A 23,129-nucleotide genomic window follows, 5' to 3' on the forward strand; every position below is an offset into this window, starting at 1 on the left:
ACATTCAACTTGCAATTTATCTGGTGCTGCCCCACCCGGGCCAATCATTCAGCTCATAAGCGATGGAAAAGAAATGAAATACGGGTATGAAAAGGTATGAATCATTTTCAAAATGAAATAGATGACCAAGGAAGAACAAGAATCACCTGAAGAAGCTATTGTTCCTGCCTGTTAAAATTATGACTTGTCCTAAAAGCTTAAGCTAATAGAATGAGATATATTTATTTATATATTTTATATTTTTTTACACTTAGAACTTGATATCATGTTAAAATCACCAAATGTCCTAAAAACTTAAGTTAATAAGATGAGGTTTATTTATTTATATATTTTATATTTTCTTACACTGCCGATGCCTGAACTATAATTAGCTCCGGCATAGATGATTTTTTCCTTTGCATCATCTCCATAGCCCAAACTCTTCTAAATAAATGCTAAGGTAGTGTAAGCAGCCGATGTACCAAAAAAATAATAAATAAATAATTTTTAATTTAAAATTTAAATGGATTTGCGAGACCCATTTGTAGAAGGGATATGAAATGAAAAGGAATTGGATGATAGAAAAATATTAGAGTAAAGCCAAACATGGTGAGCGGGGCGTTACAAAGTCAGTTGTATAATATTTTATATTTAATAGTATAAAAATAAAAAGATATAAACAAAATGAATGACTCCATCATGTTTTAAAAGAAAATGAATATATATGGTTTGAATTTGGTATTTATACATTGCACTTTAATTTGACTTTAAGAAGTACAGTCTAAGTATTCATATTTATAAACAGCGAGATTTTTTTTGTATTGTTGGATGAATAAAGACAAATAAGAAGCTTGTGCATTGAACTCTCCATGATGGTGTTTAGATAAAACCATAAGAGATAAAAGCAATTGAACTCTTTAATATCCAACATGTTATGGATGGAAAAAGAAGAGGAGAAATTTTTTTCACAAAAAGTCTAACCAAAATTAAATATGTACGTTCCTATATTATTTGAATCTTTTCACCATCCAAATAGCTAAAAAATTAAATCTTTGTTCCAAAAAAGGAAATATTCAAGAAAAAAAAATAATTCATGAAAAGTTTGAATGTTGTGGCATTGTATACATAGACCCGAGGTTATATTGCTAGCACATTTTATTAGCATATGATGATAATATAAATGCACTACTATGTAAAAAGTCATGCAAAGATTCACAAAAAAACAAAAAAAATATCAACTAGAAGAAAAATTTCTATGTTCACCGAACAAGAACAACGTGGGTTAAAATTAATAAAAAATAAACCCATATCATAAATAAGTCATTTTTTTGATAAAGTTATACATAATAGCTATGTAGAAATATTTCTAGTATCAATGTCTTCTAGGTTTGTCCTTTCCTACCGTCATGTTGTTTGAGGTTATAGAAATTATTGAAAATTAAGATAGAATAATAATGGAAGTGGAGATATTCAAAAAAAAGTTGCAATAAATAAACTATAAAAAAATAAATTCTCTAAACAAGATTGTAGGTATCTTTGAAACGTTCGCTCTCTTAGAATAACATAGGGCTCGTTTGGTTCGCAGGAAAAGGAGGGGGGAAAGTGTGGTCAACGGGAAAGTAATGAAATGCCTCTTGTTTGGTTGGAGTTTTCAAAGGAGAGAGATGGAAAAGTTGTAATCCCATGGGAATATGATTCCCACATTTCATGGGAAAGTCTTTCCCATGAGAAACATGGGAAAGTTACTTTCCCATGAGGTGGGAATCACTCCTTTTTTATTTTTTCCCAAAAAGACCCTTCAACATTAAAGAAGCATTAAAGAGGCATTAAAGAACTAATTTTTATTAGGGGCATAATAGGAATTATACATAACTTTCCTAGGAAAGTGGATGGTCAACCAAACATAAGCACTTTGGAAATTTGTCATTTTCCAATGGTTAACCAAACATGCCAAAAATACTTTCCTAGGTATTCTCTTCCTAGGAATATGATTCTCAGGAATCATATTCCTAGGAGGAAAAATCCTTCCCGCGAACCAAACGAGCCCATAAGGTATTCTAAGATAGTAAATGCATTCCTCCCCGTTCAACCGAGTGTTACCATATAATTGATGTGTAACTTCTCTTATACTTTCACCCTTGCATTCTACGTGAAACTTGTTGTTTGAGATGGTATTACATTGAAAATACGACCATAAATAATGCAAAAAAAAAGGGGACCCACCACTTTACCATCATAAGTTAAAAATACTGTCTGAAAAATCTTGAATTGTCCAAATATATCCAAATATAAATCTACCATCATCCATGCTTCGATCAGCAACAAACTCGCAAGCTGGTTAAATGCACGGATCTTCAAGACCGTCGCAGAGAAGTTTCCTAAGCAATCTATAAATCCACCCTCCACGTTGTCTTCTAAAGACATCCACTTCTTTTAAACGTGGCGGCAAAAATAAACGCTTGAGATGGCTTTACATGGTCGAAAAGGGACGGTGGATTTGGATATCGTATATACACTCTATGCATTCATTCGGAGGATAGCTTTGACCTAGCTCTCGCACGCCGCTGCTCGTGCTACATAACGCCAGGCTCTAAGGAAAGAAGAGAGGTTGGGAGAAAGAGAACTAGAAAAGCCGAGGATTAGGGTTTTTATTTCTTGGATTTTTTCTCCCCTTCTTTAATCCGTTCGGCGACTCTGCTTCGGGAGAACGAAGGGAGGGGAGAGCGGGGGGTTTCGCTTCCGTCCCTCATCTCGCCCCCAATTCCTCTACTCCTTCGCCCAAGGTGAGCTCCTTCACCGCCTAATCCTTCTCGTGCTCTCCTCTACGAGCTTTTTCGCGCATTCTTTTGGCGGTTTCTAAGGTTTTAGACGGGCTATTCTATTCCTAATGGGAACATCTGGATTTTTTCCTGGGTTCTACGAAGTACGGAGAATTGTTTTGATGTTTGTGCTAGGGTTTGCAGATCGAAAGTTTCTTAGTTGACGCGTAGTATTAATTCTGTTATGTGCTCAGATTGGTTCGATGTTTTCTAGGGTTTATTACGATGCAAAAATATTAATTTGCGATGCGAGTGTTGCTTCTGTGGATGTCAGACCTCAGGCCTTTATTTCTTTTGATTTTTAAAAATATTGATGTATTTCATTGGATTAGGGATTTCCTTAGGGAGTGTGGACTCTCGAATATCGGTATAGAGGGAAGATGAACCAAACTCTGATATTTTCTTACTTGCATGAAAGGAGAAGGTTAATAGCCGGGTTTAAATGAAGTGCCTGAATTGTTTGATGTGTTCGACTCTGGTTATGCAATTCATATGTTTCTAGGGTTTTCTTTTTTAAGTTCTTTACGTCGCGTTGATTAGATCCATCATTTCGTTTTCTAGGGTTTAGGGATATATGGGTATGGGAAACTGGGGTACTAATGATTCGGGCTTCTAGGTTTTGCAGAAAAATAATTTTGGTATTTATTTTCAATCCGTCAAATTTGTTAAATTTTAGGTGCTTTTCTGTATTGTCTGCATGGAAATTTTTTATGCTTTTTTGTGACCTGCTTTTGAACTGAACCAATTTTGGTGGATAATTAATGTTTTTTTTTTTGTCCCCTCTTATGTCTAGGGGGATTGGGCTGAAGAGTGCTTAGGCGGGAATCTTTGGGCATGGCAACAGCAGAGGCGGCTCCAGCTTCACTGGGCCCACGCTTTGCACCTGAAGACCCGACACTCCCGAAGCCTTGGAAAGGGTTGATTGATGGAAGCACTGGTCTCTTGTACTACTGGAACCCTGAAACGAATGTCACCCAGTATGAGAAGCCAGCTACCTCAGCCTCTCCACTGCCAACTGGTCCTCCTTCCTCAGCCTCCATGCCCAAGTTGGCCCAGATACCCACAGCTCGCACCTTACCTCCTAATGTCACTGTATCGCAGCAGCCTGGCCAACAAATGGTTCAACAGGCAGGACAGCAAGTGCAGCAACAGCATCCAAGTCAACAGATTTTTCAGCAAGCAGGCCAGCTAACTCAACAGCAGCAGCATCTGAGCCAGCAATTGCCGCTTCAGCAGTCAGGTCAGCAGATGCCGCTTCAGCAGTTAGGTCAACAGATGGCATGCCAGCAAAGTCAGCAGATGCCATATCAGCAGCTGCAGCAAATGTCAAATCAGCAGGTCACACAGCAGCAGAACGCACAGCAGTTCTCACACATGCAGCTGCAGCAAATGCCATATCAGCAAATTTCTTGCCTTCCAGGGCAGCTTATGCCGCACCCTCAGGGACAGCAACCACAAGGGCTGCAATTTTCTTCTTATCAGCAGGGGCAACAATCACAAGGGCTGCAGGCGCCATACCAGCTGGGGCAGCAACCGCAGGTGCCACAAATTCCTCACGAGCAACAAATGCAGGAGTCACACATGATGCTACAAAGGGGGCAGCAACTGCAGGGTCCACAAATCCCGCACTCCCAGGGCCTTCAGATGGTGCCCCAGCCGCTTCAATACCCACATGGGCTACAAATTGCACGTCGGCAGGGACAACAATCACATGGTTCACATAATGGAAACCAGCGTGGGCAGCAGACACAAGGACAGCAAGTTGGGTTCCCAAGGGTGGAGGAAGCAGCTCGCCTAGAGGGAAAGCAGGCTGGTCTTTCTTTGCCTATGGACCAACAAAGCAGTCTGATATCTTCGAATCATCACCTTCCAGTCACGCCTCCGCAGGTTAATATTTCTCTTGCAGGAGGACGTTCTATCCAACCACAGAAACAGCTTGGTGGGGCATCTCCTGTTACTGCACAGCATAATGCTTCATCGCTTCAGTTGCAGCTGGCGGGCATAGACCCGAGCTATCAGCAACAGCAAACAAGTGGTTGCACAATTCCAAATCAGCCGGGGCACACGGTGATCCGTCCGCCTATGGGATTGAAAACAGGTTATGATGATGATCAACATGAAAGAGGGAGAAATGAATTTAATTCTTCCCGAAGGATGGAAGAGCCAATGATGCTTCCACAGCAACCAAAGCATGCAAATCTTCCCCTTGCATGGAGTCAGCAGGTGATCTTTCTTTCTTTAGATTTTTGTCATTCGTTGTGGTTTTACATTTTATCAAGTGAAAAGGGGCACACAACTAGGTTAGGGCATTAAATTGCTTTAAGATGCACAAACAAATCATCCTTGAACTCTGGCTGTTTCATGGATGATGATTAATATGGAATGGTTTTCCTTGAATCAGTCACACAAGATCTATTTTATTTTCTTGAAAATATTTACTATGTTGCTAGTTACTGGAGGAGGTCTTCATCTGTTGCCTACTTTTTTTGTAAATTTAATATTGGTTTTATAAACTCTTGCAGTTGTACTAAAAAATACAAAATCTAAAATAAATTAGTTTTAGAGAAACACTAATTTAGTTACTTCCATAAACTTGGTTTTGTAAAAGTACCGGTCATAAAAACATGACAGATAAGTTTGACAACAAATTGAGCCTTTCCCTGTTTTTCATGAAGTCTTTTTTGCAGAAAATCAGGCTTATGATTCTGTTTTCAAGAAACATCACAGAGAACCAAACAGGTCCTTGACCTATTTTTCTAGAATGCTGCAAATCCTTTCCTGGGCTTTTAGCCATTTGCACTCTCATTGCAAAGTCCTTTGAACTCCCTAATACCTCTTCCTAAGCAGAAATATGGACCTGATTGGGGGAATACATATATATTCATATCGAGTTTTCACCTTGCTACTTTGACAATTCGCATGTCTAGAGAACCTCTCGTCATAAGTCTACAAACTTTCTCCTTTGTAATGATACTGCTTTAGTTTGCACCATCTCTCCTTTTGCGAAAAAAATGCCGAGGATTCTCTCTTCTTTGTATCAGCAACTTCTTTACCCGAACTAGAAAAAAATCATGAGGTTAGCCGAGAATTTATAGAAGGATACTTCTACATTCAGACTTTCTTCAGACTTGCCTGTTCTTTGTTGAAATTGTTAGACCAGGGATCTTAATTATGACCCTTAAATCACATAATTCTATGGCTAGGCCTTCCTGTCCTATAACATAGATAACTAGCTCTTAAGTCAAGGGCAATATCCACATAATTAATATATGACTTAGCATTGTTGTTTAACATAAACAACAACAACAACAACATAATATTAGTATGTGAAAAGTCTCATGAGCTTGTTGTGGCTAACTTGATTCAACCTTCTTCTTTATGAAAAACCTCCAAAGTTGACCTCTCAATAGCTCCATGATATTACTACTGGAAGCGAATTTATGCTTACTCAACCTTGTTATTAACAACAACAGGAAAGCTGTTAGAAATTTATGCTTAGATGTACATATAATATTTGTAAAGGATCAGGAAGCTGATGCTTTCTGAAAGCTTAGTTGGCACATGTGTAGGCGATAAATTGATAGTGAAGTTGTAGACATTTGTTAGTCACGTGTGATGGTGGTTAATCACATGCATTGAAACTAAATCAGCTAATTTCTGAGTTAAAGAGTTTTTAGGAATTGATGGGAGGAATGTGGTTGTCCTGATAAGTTGTCATCAAAATAGGATATGAATCTCAACGCTACAGTTGGCATGAGTGATGGAAGATGATTTCAAGTAGTTGGAACACCTTATTTCTTTATGGCTCTTGTCGATGTTGTATCTTATGTCCAAGTATCAGAGTGCAAGCTTATATCTGATGCTGCCTTTTGGCTTTGTTTTTTTTTCTTCCTGTTTGATATCTTATCTATTAGATAATATATGCTAACTACTCATAGTTGTTATTTTGCATCAGGATATGAAAATGGGTCATCAGTTTATTCCACCAGGTCATTCAGGCGGACTGAACATGTTGCCACAGCATCCTATGCCAAACATGTACAGTCATGCTGCCTTTCCTGATCCAGCTCCCTTAGGACCGTCCGAAGGAATGTTTGGCTCATCAGATTTTCCAAATATTTCTGCAGCTGATGCATACTGCCAGCACCACGAGGTTACCGCAATGGTGAGAGATATATCGTGATACATTGCATAGATTGTTGTTATGAAATTAATTTTACTTGTTAATATGAAATTGGTGGATGTCCTTTGAGATTGCTGATGCCTTTGACAGTATATAGTAGTTATGGAGGCTGCATGAACTGGGAGCTTTAGTTTATATTATACACAGTTTAGACACTGATATGTGGCTTCTCGAGAATATTTTCTGCCAATAACTTAGTGATCAATGAACATAAGGACTTTGTTTATAGTATGATTTGCAATGATAGAAAAAAAATATAACATTGTTCAGATATACAGCACTGAGGGAACTTTCATAGAGCATCACCTTTCTCAAATCTTACATGGGCCTTGTGTAGCCATGTTGTGTGATACATTGCTTGGGTTCTTTTGTATACTATAAATTTGAGATTTGTCTCATTAGATGCTATGGTGCTTACTCCTTTAAAAATATTGTCAGGGCGACAATGTTCCTGCACCATTCATGACCTTCGAGACCACTGGCTTCCCTCCAGAGATTCTTAGAGAGGTAATTTTATCCTTAAACTTGTTATGCTTTTTAGATTGCATGATCCAATTTGATCAATCTTGCTATTTTACTCTTGTGAAAGAAATAGTACAAATCTTGTCAAATGGCCTTTCCATTCTGTTTATATCAGCAGTGCTATCATGACAACTGTGACATTTGCTCAAAGGAGCATATGTGTCTCATGAGGTATTGCTGGACACCCTATTTGCACAGCTGCTGCCCTCTTGTCTGGGGCTGCAGTCATAGTTGCGGATTTTACTGCAGACAAGTTTTATGAGGGTTGACCTTCTTCCAGATTGCATAATGTGGCTGAGGCTTCCTTCTTATTGACTCTGCCGCTCAGTCTGAGACTCTGAAGAGCCCCTCCTAGCTGCCTTGAGTTGCTTCAGTAAGCAACCAAATTTATTTGTGTTTTTCTTGTAGCTATAATTTAAACAAGCCAGCTCGATTAGTGCTACTTATTTAGTAAATTTTAATATTTTTTTTAATGAGTTGTGCTGTTTAACATTGTTTCTTTACTGTTTTCAGATGCATTCAGCTGGATTTTTGTCTCCCACGCCAATACAGGCGCAGACATGGCCAGTTGCACTACAAAACAGAGACATAGTGGCCATTGCCAAGACAGGTTCAGGGAAGACCCTGGGCTATCTTATTCCTGCATTTATCCATTTGAGAAGATGTGGAAATAATTCTCGGTTCGGTCCAATAGTGTTAGTTTTGGCTCCGACTCGGGAACTTGCTTCACAAATACAAGAAGAGGCAATCAAGTTTGGTCATTCTTCTAGAGTTTCTTGCACGGTAAGTTCTGGCCGCTGTCTTACTTTGGGTTCTCTTATTTTCGTTGAAATTCCTTTTAAGGAGATCTGCAGTTAGATTTCTTCGCTGGAGTGTATCATTCATTCTGAATGACTGTTACCTCTGTATCCCAACCTATTGGCTCTTATTTAATGCACCAGAACTCAGTGGGGAAAAAAGATAAGTAGGGCTTCAAGTTTATCTTGTTCATGGAATGTAAATTATTTGCAATTCCTAGCTATACCTGTTTAAACTACAATGCATGGCATTCTATATCTTCAATCTGCATACTTCACAATTGTGGGAACAGGAGAATACGATTTGTCCTTGAGATCTAGCTTCTTAAATTATAGGAAGATTCAATCTAGTGAAAACGGGAATATCAGATGTCATGGTAATTATCTTGCACTATAAATGGTCATTTTGTTGCAAGATCAGAAATCCATCTGATTCTTAACGTTATTTCACTTTGTATAGTATTTTTCTTATTTGTGCATTAGACTAGAAATTTAGATTTTCATCTTCATTTCTATTTTTAATTATTTTATTATATTAACTGTCTTTGTGAAGGAGATCTCAGTTCTATTTTTATAATCTTCAGTGTCTATATGGAGGAGCTCCAAAGGGTCCTCAGCTAAGAGAAATAGAACGAGGAGCAGATATAATAGTGGCTACACCTGGTCGGCTTAATGACATCCTTGAGATGAAGAAGATCGATTTCCGTCAAGTTTCTTTTCTTGTGCTTGATGAAGCAGACCGTATGCTTGACATGGGCTTTGAACCTCAGATACGAAAGATTGTGAATGAGATTCCTCCACACAGGCAGACTCTCATGTACACAGCAACTTGGCCTAAGGAGGTGAGGAAAATAGCTGGGGATCTACTGAAGAATCCTGTTCAGGTGAATATTGGCAGTGTTGATGAGCTTGCTGCAAACAAGTCCATTACGCAGGTGAGTATGACAATTTATGGTTTTCACTTTTTGTGGTCATCAAGAATTCAGGATGCTTTAATTCATGCAGAGGTTTTTGCCTGTTAATTACTGATGGATTGAAAAAATTAAATGTTATATACATCTTGTATGTATTGATAATTACATGGGTGATATAATCATGTTGTTCTATACCATAGTTGCTAGTTTGGTTGATACTGAGTAGATTATTGCATAGTGCTACCTTGATGAATTTTGAGTTAGGGTTTTGCTAGTTAAAAAAACAATTTTAAGTATGTCCTTATGACTGTTTTTATCATTTGTAAAAGGGAGAGAGAATTAGAGGAAACAGAAAAGGAGATGGTTTGTCAGTTTCTGTTATGGATGTCCCAATTCCCTGGCAAGTTGCTTATTGGGCTCTTCCTGTTTTGCTTCTTGGATAGACGAATGAATATATTATGATACTCAACTCTTGAAACAAACTTATGAGACTTTTAAAAATTTCAGCAACTCAGGCTTTCCTGGAAATCTTCCAAATTGCGGACCTTCCAAGATCTGTGAGTGCAGAACTGCAGAAGCTGTTGGAGATGGGGGCATCAAATTTAAAGGAAGTTAGCAAAATAATAATGGAAAAATGGTGAAATTAAAATGTTATATCTGCAGCATGACTTCGAGATATTCTAGAATAACAGAATAGTGGCTCACAAAAATCTGTCTGGACACCTGTGACATTTGAATAGATGCTCTTGGGCAAGCTAACCTGGAAGTATGCATATGATGGTAATTTGAGCAGTATTCTGCCAATTGTGTTAGTGGAGCTAGTGCGGGCATTTGACAGTTATAGTGCTCGTGTGGAGACTAAAAAGTAATTTGATGTATTCAAACTTTAGCTCTAGGAGCCTTGTTCTGAGGAGTTACTGTAAGACACTGTCGTTCAAAGTAATTTCTTATTGCAAAACTCTACACTAGACAAATGAGTTATGCAAGGGCATATAGACTTCTGTTTGTCATTTTTTCTACAACTTTAGGTCCTCTACCAGCATCACAACAGGAAGTTATACTACGGGCTCCAACAGTAGTTACTGTTGAAGGTCTGGTGGGCCGAAACTGCAGGTACTGGTCAGAAATTGCTTTGAAGATATTAGGATTTGGTTATCAGAATGAAAAACAAAGAAATTCTAGAAAGAAGAGGAAATAAAGATATGAAACCCGGCTGTATTGAAGAATCGTTTCCCTTTGATATAAGTGAACAGAATGCAGATGACAAAATGCCTTCTAATCAATAATATAATAGGCAACATGGTAACATCATCAGATACTTTTTTAGCGATAACAAAGCTGGTGCGCCATCTCATTATTTAGTGAAAAATAAAAGACCTCCTCTTCTTTTTTACTTAACTAATTGCAGTCAATATATGAGACCTGTGATGGTGCAGTGGCTTGGTTTCTTGCAAAAAAAACATCTACAAGAATCTTTTGAGATGGCCGATACTCGTTAGGCTTGTCAGTTTCAAAAAATATTCATCCCATCTACCATCATTTCATAAGTGATGATGCATAATTGTTTATGTTCAATTTTACTGTGTATGTTTGTTTGTGCACCGCCGTGCATTATCATTTCTAATATTTACTTGCGTATGTGCGAGCATGTGTGGACATGATATTCCTTTCATAAACTCGTTACTAGGGGCAAAATGGTATATCTCTGTGCACACCTACTCGTTATGTGTAATTCCTTGGTGTTGGTAGCTTTTCCTATGTGTGAAAGCTATATTGGAAGGTCTCATTCAAGTTTTTCCTGAAGCAACCTTCCTGGACTGATTCAATGTGATAAGTCCTAGTTCATTGCATTTTTCCCTTGGTAAAAATGATATGTATTACTTGTATTCCCCATTTTTATTACATTTTGGCGGGCTACTTAATCAGAATAGCTTGTTGGATAGGGATTCTCTTATGAAATGTGTAGAAGGGTCTCGTATTTTTCAGTTAGAGAGGGTCTGCAAGCACATTCACCGCTCGCTGAATGTGTTTCACAGTGCTTGCCTTATGTGCTATAATATTTGAAGTACCCATATATATAGTTTGTTGATGTTACTGTCTTTTTCCATTTCTTTTTTCTATTTTTTTGGGGGTGGGGGGGTGAGGGGTGGGGGAGGTTTGAAGCATTGTCATTAATTTTTGGCGAATCAATCTTCCCAACATCCTTGAAGGGCTAACCATAACTTTTATATTTAATTTTTGTAAAACTATTTTTAAATTTCCACGCTGTTTATCTGGGGTGGACTTCGTCACGCATGTGTTGCCACTGGCTGATTTATTGATTGCCCATCAGGAATTCTCTGACTGTTCATTATTTGATATCTGTTGTTCTGTTTTTCCCTTACCTCTTACCTTCTTCCCTGTTGATGTTGGTTATGGAATGCAGTATGTGGAGGTGGTTTCGCCTATGGACAAGCAGAGGCGCCTGGAGCAGATTCTTAGAAGCCAAGAACGGGGATCCAAAATCATCATCTTCTGCTCAACAAAGAGGCTGTGTGATCAGCTGGCCCATAGCATGCGGAATTTTGGTGCTTGTTCCATTCACGGTGACAAGTCTCAGGGTGAAAGGGATCATGTCTTGCAACAGTTTCGCACCGGGAAGGCACCAATTCTAGTTGCTACTGATGTTGCTGCCCGGGGACTTGACATCAAGGATATCAGGTGTGAATTTCCTTTGGGTCTCATATCCTACAGATATTTTACTTTTGAAGGCGAAGTAGAGGAAATTCTTTATTTGTCTTGTTCATATAAATTAAAATTTAGATCATAGCCTCTTTTTTCATAGTCAGGTCATGAATATATTTTGTATATATGCATGCTTTTATGTTTATTCGACATTCTTCTGGTTTGATTGCTAAACCTTATAATCAAGGTTTGTTGAACCGATATCGTGACCTATACTAATCAGCTACCCATACGGTACCATATGGGTCTGTACCATGTACCGTACTATGCCGTGCCAGAATGTGCCGTGCGGGGAGAGGAAGGAGAGGGAGGAAGAGAGAGAGGGAGGGAGAGGGTGAGGGGGAGAGAGGAAGGAGAGGGAGGGAGGGGGGGGAGAGAGAGAGAGGGTGGGAGGGGAGGGAGAGAGGGTGGGAGGGGAGGGAGAGAGGGAGCGAGGGTTGAACAAGGTATCCGGGAGCTCCCCATGCTTGGCTTGGCTGCTGATTGAGCGGCAGGGTATCGGGGTCTTCAAAGAGGGAGGGAGGGAGGGGAGGAGAGCCTATCTGCCAGTGGTGAAGGCGATGCTCGAGCGAACGGGAGGGTGAGATAAGGCTAGGTTTTCCATTGAGTGGGAGAGAAGGGCGGGGGGTCCACCGGTTCGGCCATCTAGGGAGCTGTGTGTGTGTGTGAGAGAGTGAGAGAGAGTGAGTGAGAGAGAGAGAGAAGGGGGCAGGGTGGGAGGAGAGCCTCGAAGGCTCTTGAAGCATCGGGGGTGGGGGAGCCTTGAAGGCTTTCGAAGAGTTGTGAAAGCACGAACTGTGTGCTAACTTGATAAATAAGGCTCAAACCACGTGTTGGAGAGGGGGCTAGCATCTGAACCGAACCGAGCTTGTGAATCGTTCCGACTTAGCATTGATTCAGTTTGGTACGGACCGAACCACCCAATTTGGGTTGGTTTAGCAATCCTTGCTTATAATTATTAATTTACATGCGTACTGAACTAGTAGTTCGGTTGATCTTTGGCAGCTGATTTTTGCTAGGAAAGTGAAGGAAGCATATGAAGTGGGGGAAAAAGCTGCAGGATATCTGCATATTCATCTGCAATTCTTGCATATAATTCCCCCATGCTTTTCCCCTTTCCTGTACTTTCTATTGAAAGTGATCTTTGTCCATGATCATTATTTATTCAGTTTGTGAAAACTATCGTGCATATCTTAGTCTTTATGTCAAGCATATGATTGGTTCTTTTCAGTTCTTTCATGTAATGATTCCACTTACCTCAAAGACCGATCGGGGATATAGGATTTATTGAGTTGAGCTGGGAGGCTTTTTGTTTAAGCAAAAAGAACCAATCTTGTTGTCATGGGACACTTTTGGCCATCAATACTTTGTTTGTGCTATCAGTGGTCTTGCATAGTGTGAGTTTGGTTGATTTCAATGCACACATTGCCTTGTTAGCGAGCACTCCCTGTGTGCGCGCTGTCATGGAATTTTCTGAATTTGGCGTGCCGTAACATATTTAGATATTTAGATTTTGTTATTGAAATAGCTCCTGAGCTCAGCGTGTAGGTTTTCTTGTAGAGAGAACTTCTGATCTTGGTGTTTATGTCAGTCCAATACCTGTGTCCTGTGACATTGTTATGAAGCCTCGAAGGCTCTTGAAGAATCGTGAAAGCGTCAGCTGTGTGTTAACTTGATACATAAGGCTCAAACCAAGTGGGGGAGAAGGGGCTAACACCTGAACCGAACCGAGCCTGTGAACTGTTCCGACTTGGCATCGGTTCAGTTTGGTACGGGCCGAACTGTCCGGTTCGGCAATCCTTACTTATAATTATTAATTCACATTTGTTCTGAATTAATAGTTCAGCTGATCTTTGGCAGCTCATTTTTGCCAGGAAAGTGAAGGAAGCATATGGAGTGGGGTAACAGCTGCAGGATGTATGCGTATTCATCTGCAATTCTTGCATATAATTGCTCCATACTTTCCCCTTTTCATGTACTTCCTATTGAAAGTGATCTTTGTCCCTGATTATTATTTATTCAGTTTGTGAACTACTGTGCATATCTTAGTCTGTCTTTATTTCAAGAATGATTGAATCCTTCCAGTTCTTTCATGTAATTATTCTACTTACCTCATAAAGCCCAATCGGGGATATAGGATTTATTGAGTTCAGCTGGGAGACTAAGCAAAGTCTGGTCTTGTTGTCATGTGACACTTTTGGCCATCAATACTTTGTTTGTACCATCAGTGGTCCTGCGTAGTGCGAGTTTGGTTAATTACAATGCATACATTGCCTTGTTAGCAAGCACTCTCTGTGTGTGCGCGTGCGCACGGCTGTCACGGAATTTTCTGAATTTGGTGTGCCATAACATGTTGATATGTGTGGATTTTGTTATATAAATAGCTTCTGAGCTTGGTGTATAGTTTTTCTTATAGAAATAGCTTCTGATCTTGGCATTTATATCAATCCAATATCTATGACATTGTTATGAAGCCATATAAAGCAAATTATACCCATTCATTTTTCCTACGTGCGATGCATGCATTAATTTAGTTATTGTTTACTTCTTGAATACATTCTAACATAGGGATTTCATTTTGATGTGTTGTATCTTAATAGTATTTTGATTTGTTGCAGGGTGGTGGTTAATTATGATTTTCCTACAGGGATCGGGGATTATGTCCACCGGATTGGACGAACTGGGAGGGCTGGGGCTACAGGAGTATCGTACACCTTCTTCTCAGACCAGGATCGGAAATATGCAGCTGATCTAGTAAAAGTTCTTGAAGGTGCAAATCAACATGTTCCACCAGAGGTTCGCAATATGGTCGCGCATGGTGGACCCCTCTTCCCAAGGCCTCGTGCTGGAATGAGCCGCTGGGATTTGGGTGGCAGCAGCAAGTGGGACTCTGGAGGTGGGCGGGGAGTGAGGGATGGCCTTGGTGGCTTTGGTGGTCGTGGGAGCTTTGGAGGTGGTCGGGGCATGAGGGATCGTCCTGGTGGCTTTGGTGGGCGTGGCGGTAGAAATGATTTCTACGGTGGGCATAGGCCCAGGGGTCGTGGATTTGGTGGACCAGGTGGAGATAGGGGTCGGCATGACCGTGTCCCATATGACCGATATATGAAACCTGGTGGACAAGGCCGGTATGATGCTCGCAGGGGATTTGGAGAGAGGAGCAGAGACCGGGGTTATAGTCGAAGTCCAGAGAGAGCTCGGACATGGGGTTATGATAGAAGCAGAAGTGAAAGCAGTAGGAGCAGGAGCCGAAGTAGAAGCCGAAGCCGAAGTAGGAGTTGGTCAAGGAGCAACAAGAGCTGGAGCAGAAGCCGAAGCAGGAGCCGGAGCAGAAGTCGAAGCAGGAGCTATGATAGGTATGAGAGGCCTGGGGGACAGGAGTATGACCACTCTCTAGTACCTGCAGCACCCATAGCCTTGCCTGGATTTGAGCCACCAGAAGTGGCTGGGTTTGAAGTTACACCGGTGCCCGAGTTTGAGGCTTCTTTACCTCTATCAGGTGATATGTCTCCCATGTCACCAGGCCAGGATAATGGATCGTTCCCCGGAAGTGAGCTTACCGGTGAACTTCCACAGCCTGATGGCAGGAGGCTCGACTTTCCGGAGTCTGGAGCCTCCCTAGAACTGCCTCAACAGCATGCAGCCGATTTGTAATGCAGTTTTGGAGATGTAAGATCATTTTTCAGGAGTTTCTGGCTTAAAAATCTTGTTGAGGATTTGCAACTTTGGAGGGGCAGGCCAGGAGCGTTGTGGTTGATGGATTCCTTTAGGCCAGAAAATTAGTTTTTTTTTCTTTTCCTTGTTTCAAAAAAAAAAAAAACAGAAACAGGAGTTTCGAATTATTCATACAGTTTCAAGGGGAGGGTTATTATGTGGTATTTTTCTCAGAATCAAAGGGTATTGATGTGAATTTCTTTATGAAGACCCAAGTTTTACATGCTTTCATACTACCAAAGTATCATTTTTTCGGTGTATTGATTTTATTCTCTGCTAGCTACTGCTATCTTCTGCCTGCAATGTAAAGTTAATTCTATTCTACCAGGACTTACAAACACAAATTTTTCTTTTATGGATGTTTTATTATGACGACTTGCCAGTTCCATGCCTAAAAGTGCGATCCTGGTAATCTCAGTACCGCACCTAAAGAAAACATCTGTAGTAGTAACCTACTAGTGTTCCTCAAAACTTGTTTAAGGGCAGCTGGTGATTCGGTTGGTGGGTATGTTCATGCGTTGTCCTGCTAATCAGATACATGGCGAGTGATTGAAAGGTATCCCTTCACTTTACTTTGAGAGGATCCCGTAGGCTTAGCAGTTTTGATGGTGCCTGCGGCCATGCCGTTTGCACCTGTTTCATGGTATTTATCTTCTGCACCATCTTCATTTCTTCCATGTCTGCATCCGTCCATGAGACTGCAGGGCTCGTATGAATCCTTGAACCACATCATGGAGACTCTAACCAGGAAATAAGTTAGCTATGAATTTGCCCAATTGCGTAAAAAATCAACCGTTATATCATCAGCCAAAGTGAATTCCTTTATCCCCACCAGATTTGTTGCGCCGCCAACTGGTGTTTCTCCGCAACCTACTCCAGCCTAAAACAATCTAATTGGCTTGTATTTATAAACCTAATGATAGTCAACTTTAAAGACCACGTAATAGCACGTATCTAGTAGGATAGTGATTACGGGTATCGATCCACAGGGATTGGGGTACAGTTGTTCTCTTAAAAATATTTGAAAAAGAGAATTTGTGAAGACTATTAAACTAAGCAATTTAATAAGAAATGCAATTAAAATGATATCAGTTTGAGGGAACCTAGGGCAAGGAATTCACCACTAATATCGGAATAAGGGTTATATGTAATTTATTTCACTCTTGGATTATTATGCAAATTGGCTACAAGCCTAATAAGCATTCGAATAAAATTTCACAAAAGTAATTTAGGCATAATCCATCTTTAGTTAGCATGAAATGTCTACCCTAATCTATGGTGGTAGCATATCGCATCTTCCTTAAGTATGAACTATCTTATTTTTACTTCAATGATCATGAAAAAAACTTTTGTATAGACTTCATACTTGAAATCACAGAATTTAAGCATTAGGTAAAAGGATATTTATTAAGAACAAGAATGTCTATACAATTCCAAGAATATAAAATTAAATAAACTAAAACCCGCCTTCCTTTGTTAGGGCTGCATCCAGCCCTAGTGAAGAGATTATGCTTCCATACAGACGCAAACAGCTGCACTGCAGGGGACTTCATGATGATTGGCTCTCCCTCCTTCCACCCGTCGGCTCCCTCTCAGCACATCATCATCTCTTCCTTTGGGAAATCATTCCCAAAGTACTCAAGAAACTCTTCTCCCTCCTCTGTTTCCCATGGGACTTCCCGAATTTAAAGGATGTGATCGGCCTTGATGGGGAAAAGAAGGAATGCCTCTGCTTCACGTTCTGATCCCTTTTATAGGCTGCCAACTCCCCCTAGCTCCTCCTTCCGAGTGCAGGATAAGGATGAAGACGCGGTGGGTATCTTGCGGACGGTTGGAACGAGCTAGGAGCAGGTGATGCGGAGAAGATCTCGGAGGTGATGTGGAGATGAAGATGCTGGGAAGTTGATCCGAAATGAAGTGGAAGATCTTGGTTCTGTTCCAAAACAGGGGATACGGATGACAAGTGGGTGGTTGGGACACACGGGAGAAGCGGAAGAAGGTATGCATCGCGGGCGTTGGATAAAAATCAGGGAGTGAAGCTCGGTTTGATTTGGAAGAGAATAAGGATGATACTCTGTTTGAAACAGGGGAGGATGCATTTGGATGCCGTGAAGCTCGGGAGGTGGACATACCAGATGCTAAGATTTGCTGGTTGAAGAGAAGCATGTTGGGAACCCGCCCATGCCGCAGAAAATTTAATAAAAATTCAGATGGCAGCGGAAGAGGCATAAGCGGGATCAATCGTTCATCACATGAACGTTGTTCAAAGACCGTTCGTAGATAGATTAGAATTAAAAACTTTTAAACTAATTATGAAGATCAGATCTTCACCTTGTGCGGGTAGATGATCACCACAAACTGAAGTTCGTGGTTTAGGATGAAGGTTCGCTTGAAGCCGTTCACGTGTCCGGCCTCTACGAGTATCCACACGAAGCAGAAATCTGATCAAAGCTTCCTTGTCTCCCCGGGGTGCTAGCTCCCTTGCAGAGACAACTTTGGATGGCTGATTTCCTTCCTTTGAATCAACCCTTGATTGTGCTTGGGAGGAGGAAGAAGAAGGAGGAACTTGGATGAAGAACCAAAAGCTAGACCTGCAGCCTTTTCCCTTGCTTGCGTTGGAACTTAAGAGAGGGAGAGGAGGGATGCCGCCAAGACTTTCTTTGCTTTTCCCTTGCTTGCGGCTGAAGACCAAGGGGAGAAAGGGTGGCCACGAGTTGGAGAGGGAGAGGGCTTCAATCATAAGCCCTAGGGTGCCGCCCACATCCCTTTTTAAAGCATGAAGGGCTCCTACAAATTAGGAGCCCTTGATACTTTTTCAAGAGGGGCGCCGGCCCCTCTTGTGTTGCCGCACCAATATAGCAAAAGAGGAGGGGCGTGCGCCCCTCCCTCTTGGCTAACCCTAGTCCTCATTAAGTAAGGATTGGGAGGCCTTAATGTGGCTAAGTCCTAATCTAATTAGGCTTAGTCCAAGGTTGAACCAATTGGGTTTAATCTAGGTAAGTCCTAATCCAATTAGAACTCAATGAATCATGACTCAATTGAACCCTTCAATCCTAATCTAATTAGGAGTCATCTTGATTTATTAGATTAATAATTAATTGGGACTTAAAAAATTCTAATCCAATTAGGACTTATTTAATTTTAGTCCTAATCCAATTAGGACTCTTATTTGAATTCGAAGTCCTAATCTAATTAGGATTGTAGGAATCCTACTTCAAGTAGGAATCCCAGTCCTACTCCAAGTAGGACTCCCAGTCCTAATCCAATTAGGACTCCTGGAATTCTACTCCAAGTAGGATTTGTGTTTAAGTCCAATTAATTAATTCCCATTACTCCTTCTTCAATTTATTATCAATCGAATTGATTACTTGTGATTCATAATCACGTTTCAACCATCGGATCGGTCAATACTTCTAGTGTGTGTGACCCCATAGGTTCTATTCTGACTGGTAGTGAGATATATTGCAATCTCTATTACAATATCATTGAAAACTCCTTTCAATGGGTTGGAACAGTTCCAACTCAACTTATCAGGGTTTATCGATCATCGAGATATTCCTTGTGAGTCTCACCATCCACCAGTGACACCTAGCAGCATGTAGTGGCTACTCAGCAGAATGGAATGATGAACCTCTAGGTGCAGTTATCGTATGATACAGTCCTACTATCGTGGATCCCTACAGGACGGAGGTCATGGACAACTCGTCAAACCCCATCGTCTGTCATATGTCAAGATTTATTCGACTTAAGTTCGAGAATGGAAAACTCTTTCTCCACTGGTTTTACTGCCCCGGCCGAGGTCTTACGAACTCAGTCTTATAAATCACATAGGATCTCTCCTTATCTACCAAGATCGATAGATTCCATATAGGTGCATACCCTACTCCTACAGTAAACCTATTGCAGCCAATCTACACTGCATGGACCCGTATGTCTAGAGACCATGTATATGTGCAGTCAAACTACAATAACCTCACTGTGAGTAGCCGAAGCACCGCAGGTCAAAGGACCAGTCATACTACTGCAACATCAAGCAAGTCACTGACGAGTGGATAGACATCCAAGTAACTTCTTGTCTTGGTCACGCTCAGTACCCTTGTTCTCTAACAAGCACTTGTACAATTGCTCCAGTGTCCCTACACTGTGGACTCAAGACTCGTCCATCAAAGAAAGCTATATGTGCATTAATCTCAGCAGATTAATCACCGTCCTCGTGATGATCCATCGATCAGGAGCAATTCAGAAATTAATCACCAATGACACATGCCTCAAATTCTCAACTCTTGAGAATATGCGTCATCATCTTGTTAATTCCTTGGACGATTCATGGACACATAAGAACATGAATGAAAAGAATGCCCAACTTTATTAGGTCAAGTATAAATTTATGTTCCAGAATAAAATAATGCGTAAGCCAAATTGGCTTCTAGGGCATACTTCTAACAATTTTCCACTTGCACTAAAGCCAATCAGCCATAAACCTAAGCCTCATCTTCTCAAGATGCGTTTCAGTTTTCTGCTGACTTATCTGCTTAGTGAATGGGTCCACCACATTTCCCGTGGAGTCTACTCTTTGATCCTCTACTTATTTCTTTTCGAGGTAGTCACTTATTAGGTTAAACCACCGCTCTATGTGTTTCGGTTTTTGGTGAGACCTTTGGCTCCTTAGCTAGTGCTATGGTGCCTTTGTTATTGCAGAAGAGTGCTATGGCATCTGATGACATTACACCTAATTCTGCAATGAACTTTTAAACCAAAAAGGTTTCCACTGCACCCTTAGAGACGGCTTAACATTCACCTTCTAAGGTAGAATCTACAATGATCGGTTGTTCGGAACTCTTCCAATTTACTGAACCACAATTGCACATATTCTGATGTAGACTTTCTATCATCAATATGTGTGCATCCTTCTACCTTCAACTGTTATCTTCTCCCAAAGACCAAGAACATGTCCTTAGTCTTCTTAAGTACTTAAGACTGTTCTTCATATCTATCTAGTGCTTCTTGCCTGGATTTGACTGATATATGCTCGTGACACTCACAGCATATACTATATCATATTACGTACATAGCATGGTATACATGAGGCTCCCTATAGCCGAAACATAAGGGATCTTGCTCATCCGCTGAATCTCTTCAGATGTGTTGGGGCACATCTTCTTGGAGAGATTATCCCATGCCTAAGGGGTAATAATCCCCTTTTAGAGGTTTCCATGCCAAACCTCTTCAGCACTTCCTCTATGTAATATTTTGTGACAGGACAAGCATCTTTTTAGATCTATCTCTATGGACCTTAATTCTCAAAATATAGGATGCTTTTCCAAAGTCTTTTATGGAGAAATCCTTAGACAACCATACCTTGACCTAAGTTAGCATGGGAACACAATTTCCAATTGGAAGAATATCATCCATGTACAATACGAGGAATACAATAGTCCTCTTACTAACCCTTCTTATAAACACATGATTCTTCTTCGTTCTTAATGAAATCAAACGATTTGATTATATCGTTGAAACAAGTATTCCAACTCCGAGATGTTTGCTTTAGTCCATAGAAGGACCTTTACAGTTTGCAGACCTTGTGATCATCATCACAATATCTCATTATCATATTATGCTGCAATATCAAGCAATATTCGAATGAACTTCAGTATGGCTACAGGTAAAAAAGTATTCTGATATTCAGTGCCTTCGCACTGACTATAACCTTTCGCCATTAGCCTTGCCTTATAGGTCTCTACCTAGCCATCCGAACTTAATTTCTCTTGTAGATCCATTTACACCCAATAGGTACTATACCTTCTGGTGAATCTACTAAGGTTCAGATTTGGTTGGAATGCATGGAGTCCAACTCTGACTTCATTGCTTCCAGCTATCTCTCAAAATCGATGTCTAGCATCGCCTCGTTGTAGTTATTGGAATCCTTACCTTGATCTCTATCTTCCATGAGGAACACTTTCTCTACATCCTCTGTAAGCATACCTAAGTACCTTTCAGGCGGACGGGAGATCCTACTAAATTTACGAGGTGGAGGAGGTACTACGTGTACTGGCTTAATATGAATAGGTTCTATAAGCACAATGGCTCGTTGCTTTTCAGTGACTTTCTCTTAGAGCTTATTTTTCCTCCCACTGCTTCTATCAAGGATAAACTATTTCCATGAAGATAGCATGTCGACTCACAAACACTTTGTGATCCTTTGGGACGTAAAAATTGTATCCTAATAACTCTTTTAGGATATCTAATAAAACGAGCATTAATTATCCTATCCTCTAACTTGTCCGCCTGTTGTCGCTTGATGTGGGCTGGATATCTCCAAATCTTGAGATAACCAAGACTCGGCTTCTTACCATGCCATATCTCATACGGTGTGGTAGGAACAGACTTAGAGGAAACACTATTCAATAAGTAAATAGCTGAAAATAGGGCATCTATCTAAAGAAACAAGGGTAAATCAGTGAAGCTCATCATAGACCGGACCATATCCAATAGAGTCCGATTCCTCCTTTCTGATACTCCGTTGATCTGAGGTGTACCAGGAGGAATCTATTATGAAACTATACCATTCTCCTTGAGATAATCACGAAACTCTCCACTAAGGTATTCATCTCCTCGATTTGATCGAAGAACCTTAATGAGTTTTTCTGTTTATTTTTCTACTTCATATCTTAACTCTTTGAACCTTTCAAAAGTTTCAGATATGTGTATCATACACATATCCATACCGTGAGTAATCATTGGTAAATAAAGTAAAAATTACAACCCCTAGTCTGCACATCGAATGGGCCACACACATCAGTGTGTACTAGGGTAAGTATTTTAGTGGACCTCCCTGTGTCCTACAAAGGATAATTTGGCCATCTTTCTTTGAAGGCAGAATTCACAAATCGAATATGACTCGAAAGTCAATGAGCCCAAAAGCTCATGTTTCTCCAATTTGTTTATTCTGTCTTCTCCTATATGGCCAAGCCTGAGGTGCCACAAATATTTTAGATTTATCTCATTTCTGGATCTATTAGATCCTATGGTATTTACTGTTTGTTCAAATATATTCATAGATACATCCATATGTATGTGATAGAGACTGTCAATCGTAAAACCACGTTGAACTAATTTATTTCTCAAATAAATGGAACAGTAGTCTTATAAGAATCTTTCTGTGCTAAACAAGATACAAAAATCAAATTTCTGCTAGCAATAGGTAACAGTCCTTAAGTATCCAGAGCATTTCTGACATACTTCTGAAGGTCTGTCACCCTTCATGTTCTTTATGCTTCCCATGTATGTAGGACAGTTCCTCTTCCAATGGCCGTCCATTATGCAATGGAAACACTTTTCCTTACTATTGGCCTTTTTCTTGGAACTTCCTTACTTGGCTTCTTGTCCTTTTTCTACTTCTTTGCAGGCTTCTTTTTCTTCCAGATCGACTCTCTCTTTGAAGTAGAAACCAACTCGACAGTGAGAACGATGCCCTTTGAAC

General features: G+C 40.4%; 1 protein-coding gene across 1 annotated transcript; it reads left to right on the top strand.

The window, feature by feature from the left end:
• The first annotated feature begins 2,554 nt into the window (after window positions 1-2,554).
• Window positions 2,555-15,993, top strand: LOC103697068 (DEAD-box ATP-dependent RNA helicase 40). The gene is made up of 8 exons (XM_008778838.6): window positions 2,555-2,762; window positions 3,592-5,021; window positions 6,754-6,963; window positions 7,420-7,488; window positions 8,017-8,286; window positions 8,885-9,235; window positions 11,640-11,914; window positions 14,557-15,993. The coding sequence occupies exons 2-8, from the start codon at window positions 3,633-3,635 to the stop codon at window positions 15,587-15,589; spliced, it is 3,597 nt and encodes a 1,198-aa protein (XP_008777060.4). The 5' UTR covers window positions 2,555-2,762; window positions 3,592-3,632; the 3' UTR covers window positions 15,590-15,993.
• Window positions 15,994-23,129: the final 7,136 nt, after the last annotated feature.

This window comes from Phoenix dactylifera, chromosome 2, assembly GCF_051530095.1.
Source record: "Phoenix dactylifera cultivar Ajwa chromosome 2, Ajwa_hap1_PhDact_Kaust_v1.1, whole genome shotgun sequence".
NCBI classification, from domain to species: Eukaryota; Viridiplantae; Streptophyta; class Magnoliopsida; order Arecales; family Arecaceae; genus Phoenix; species Phoenix dactylifera.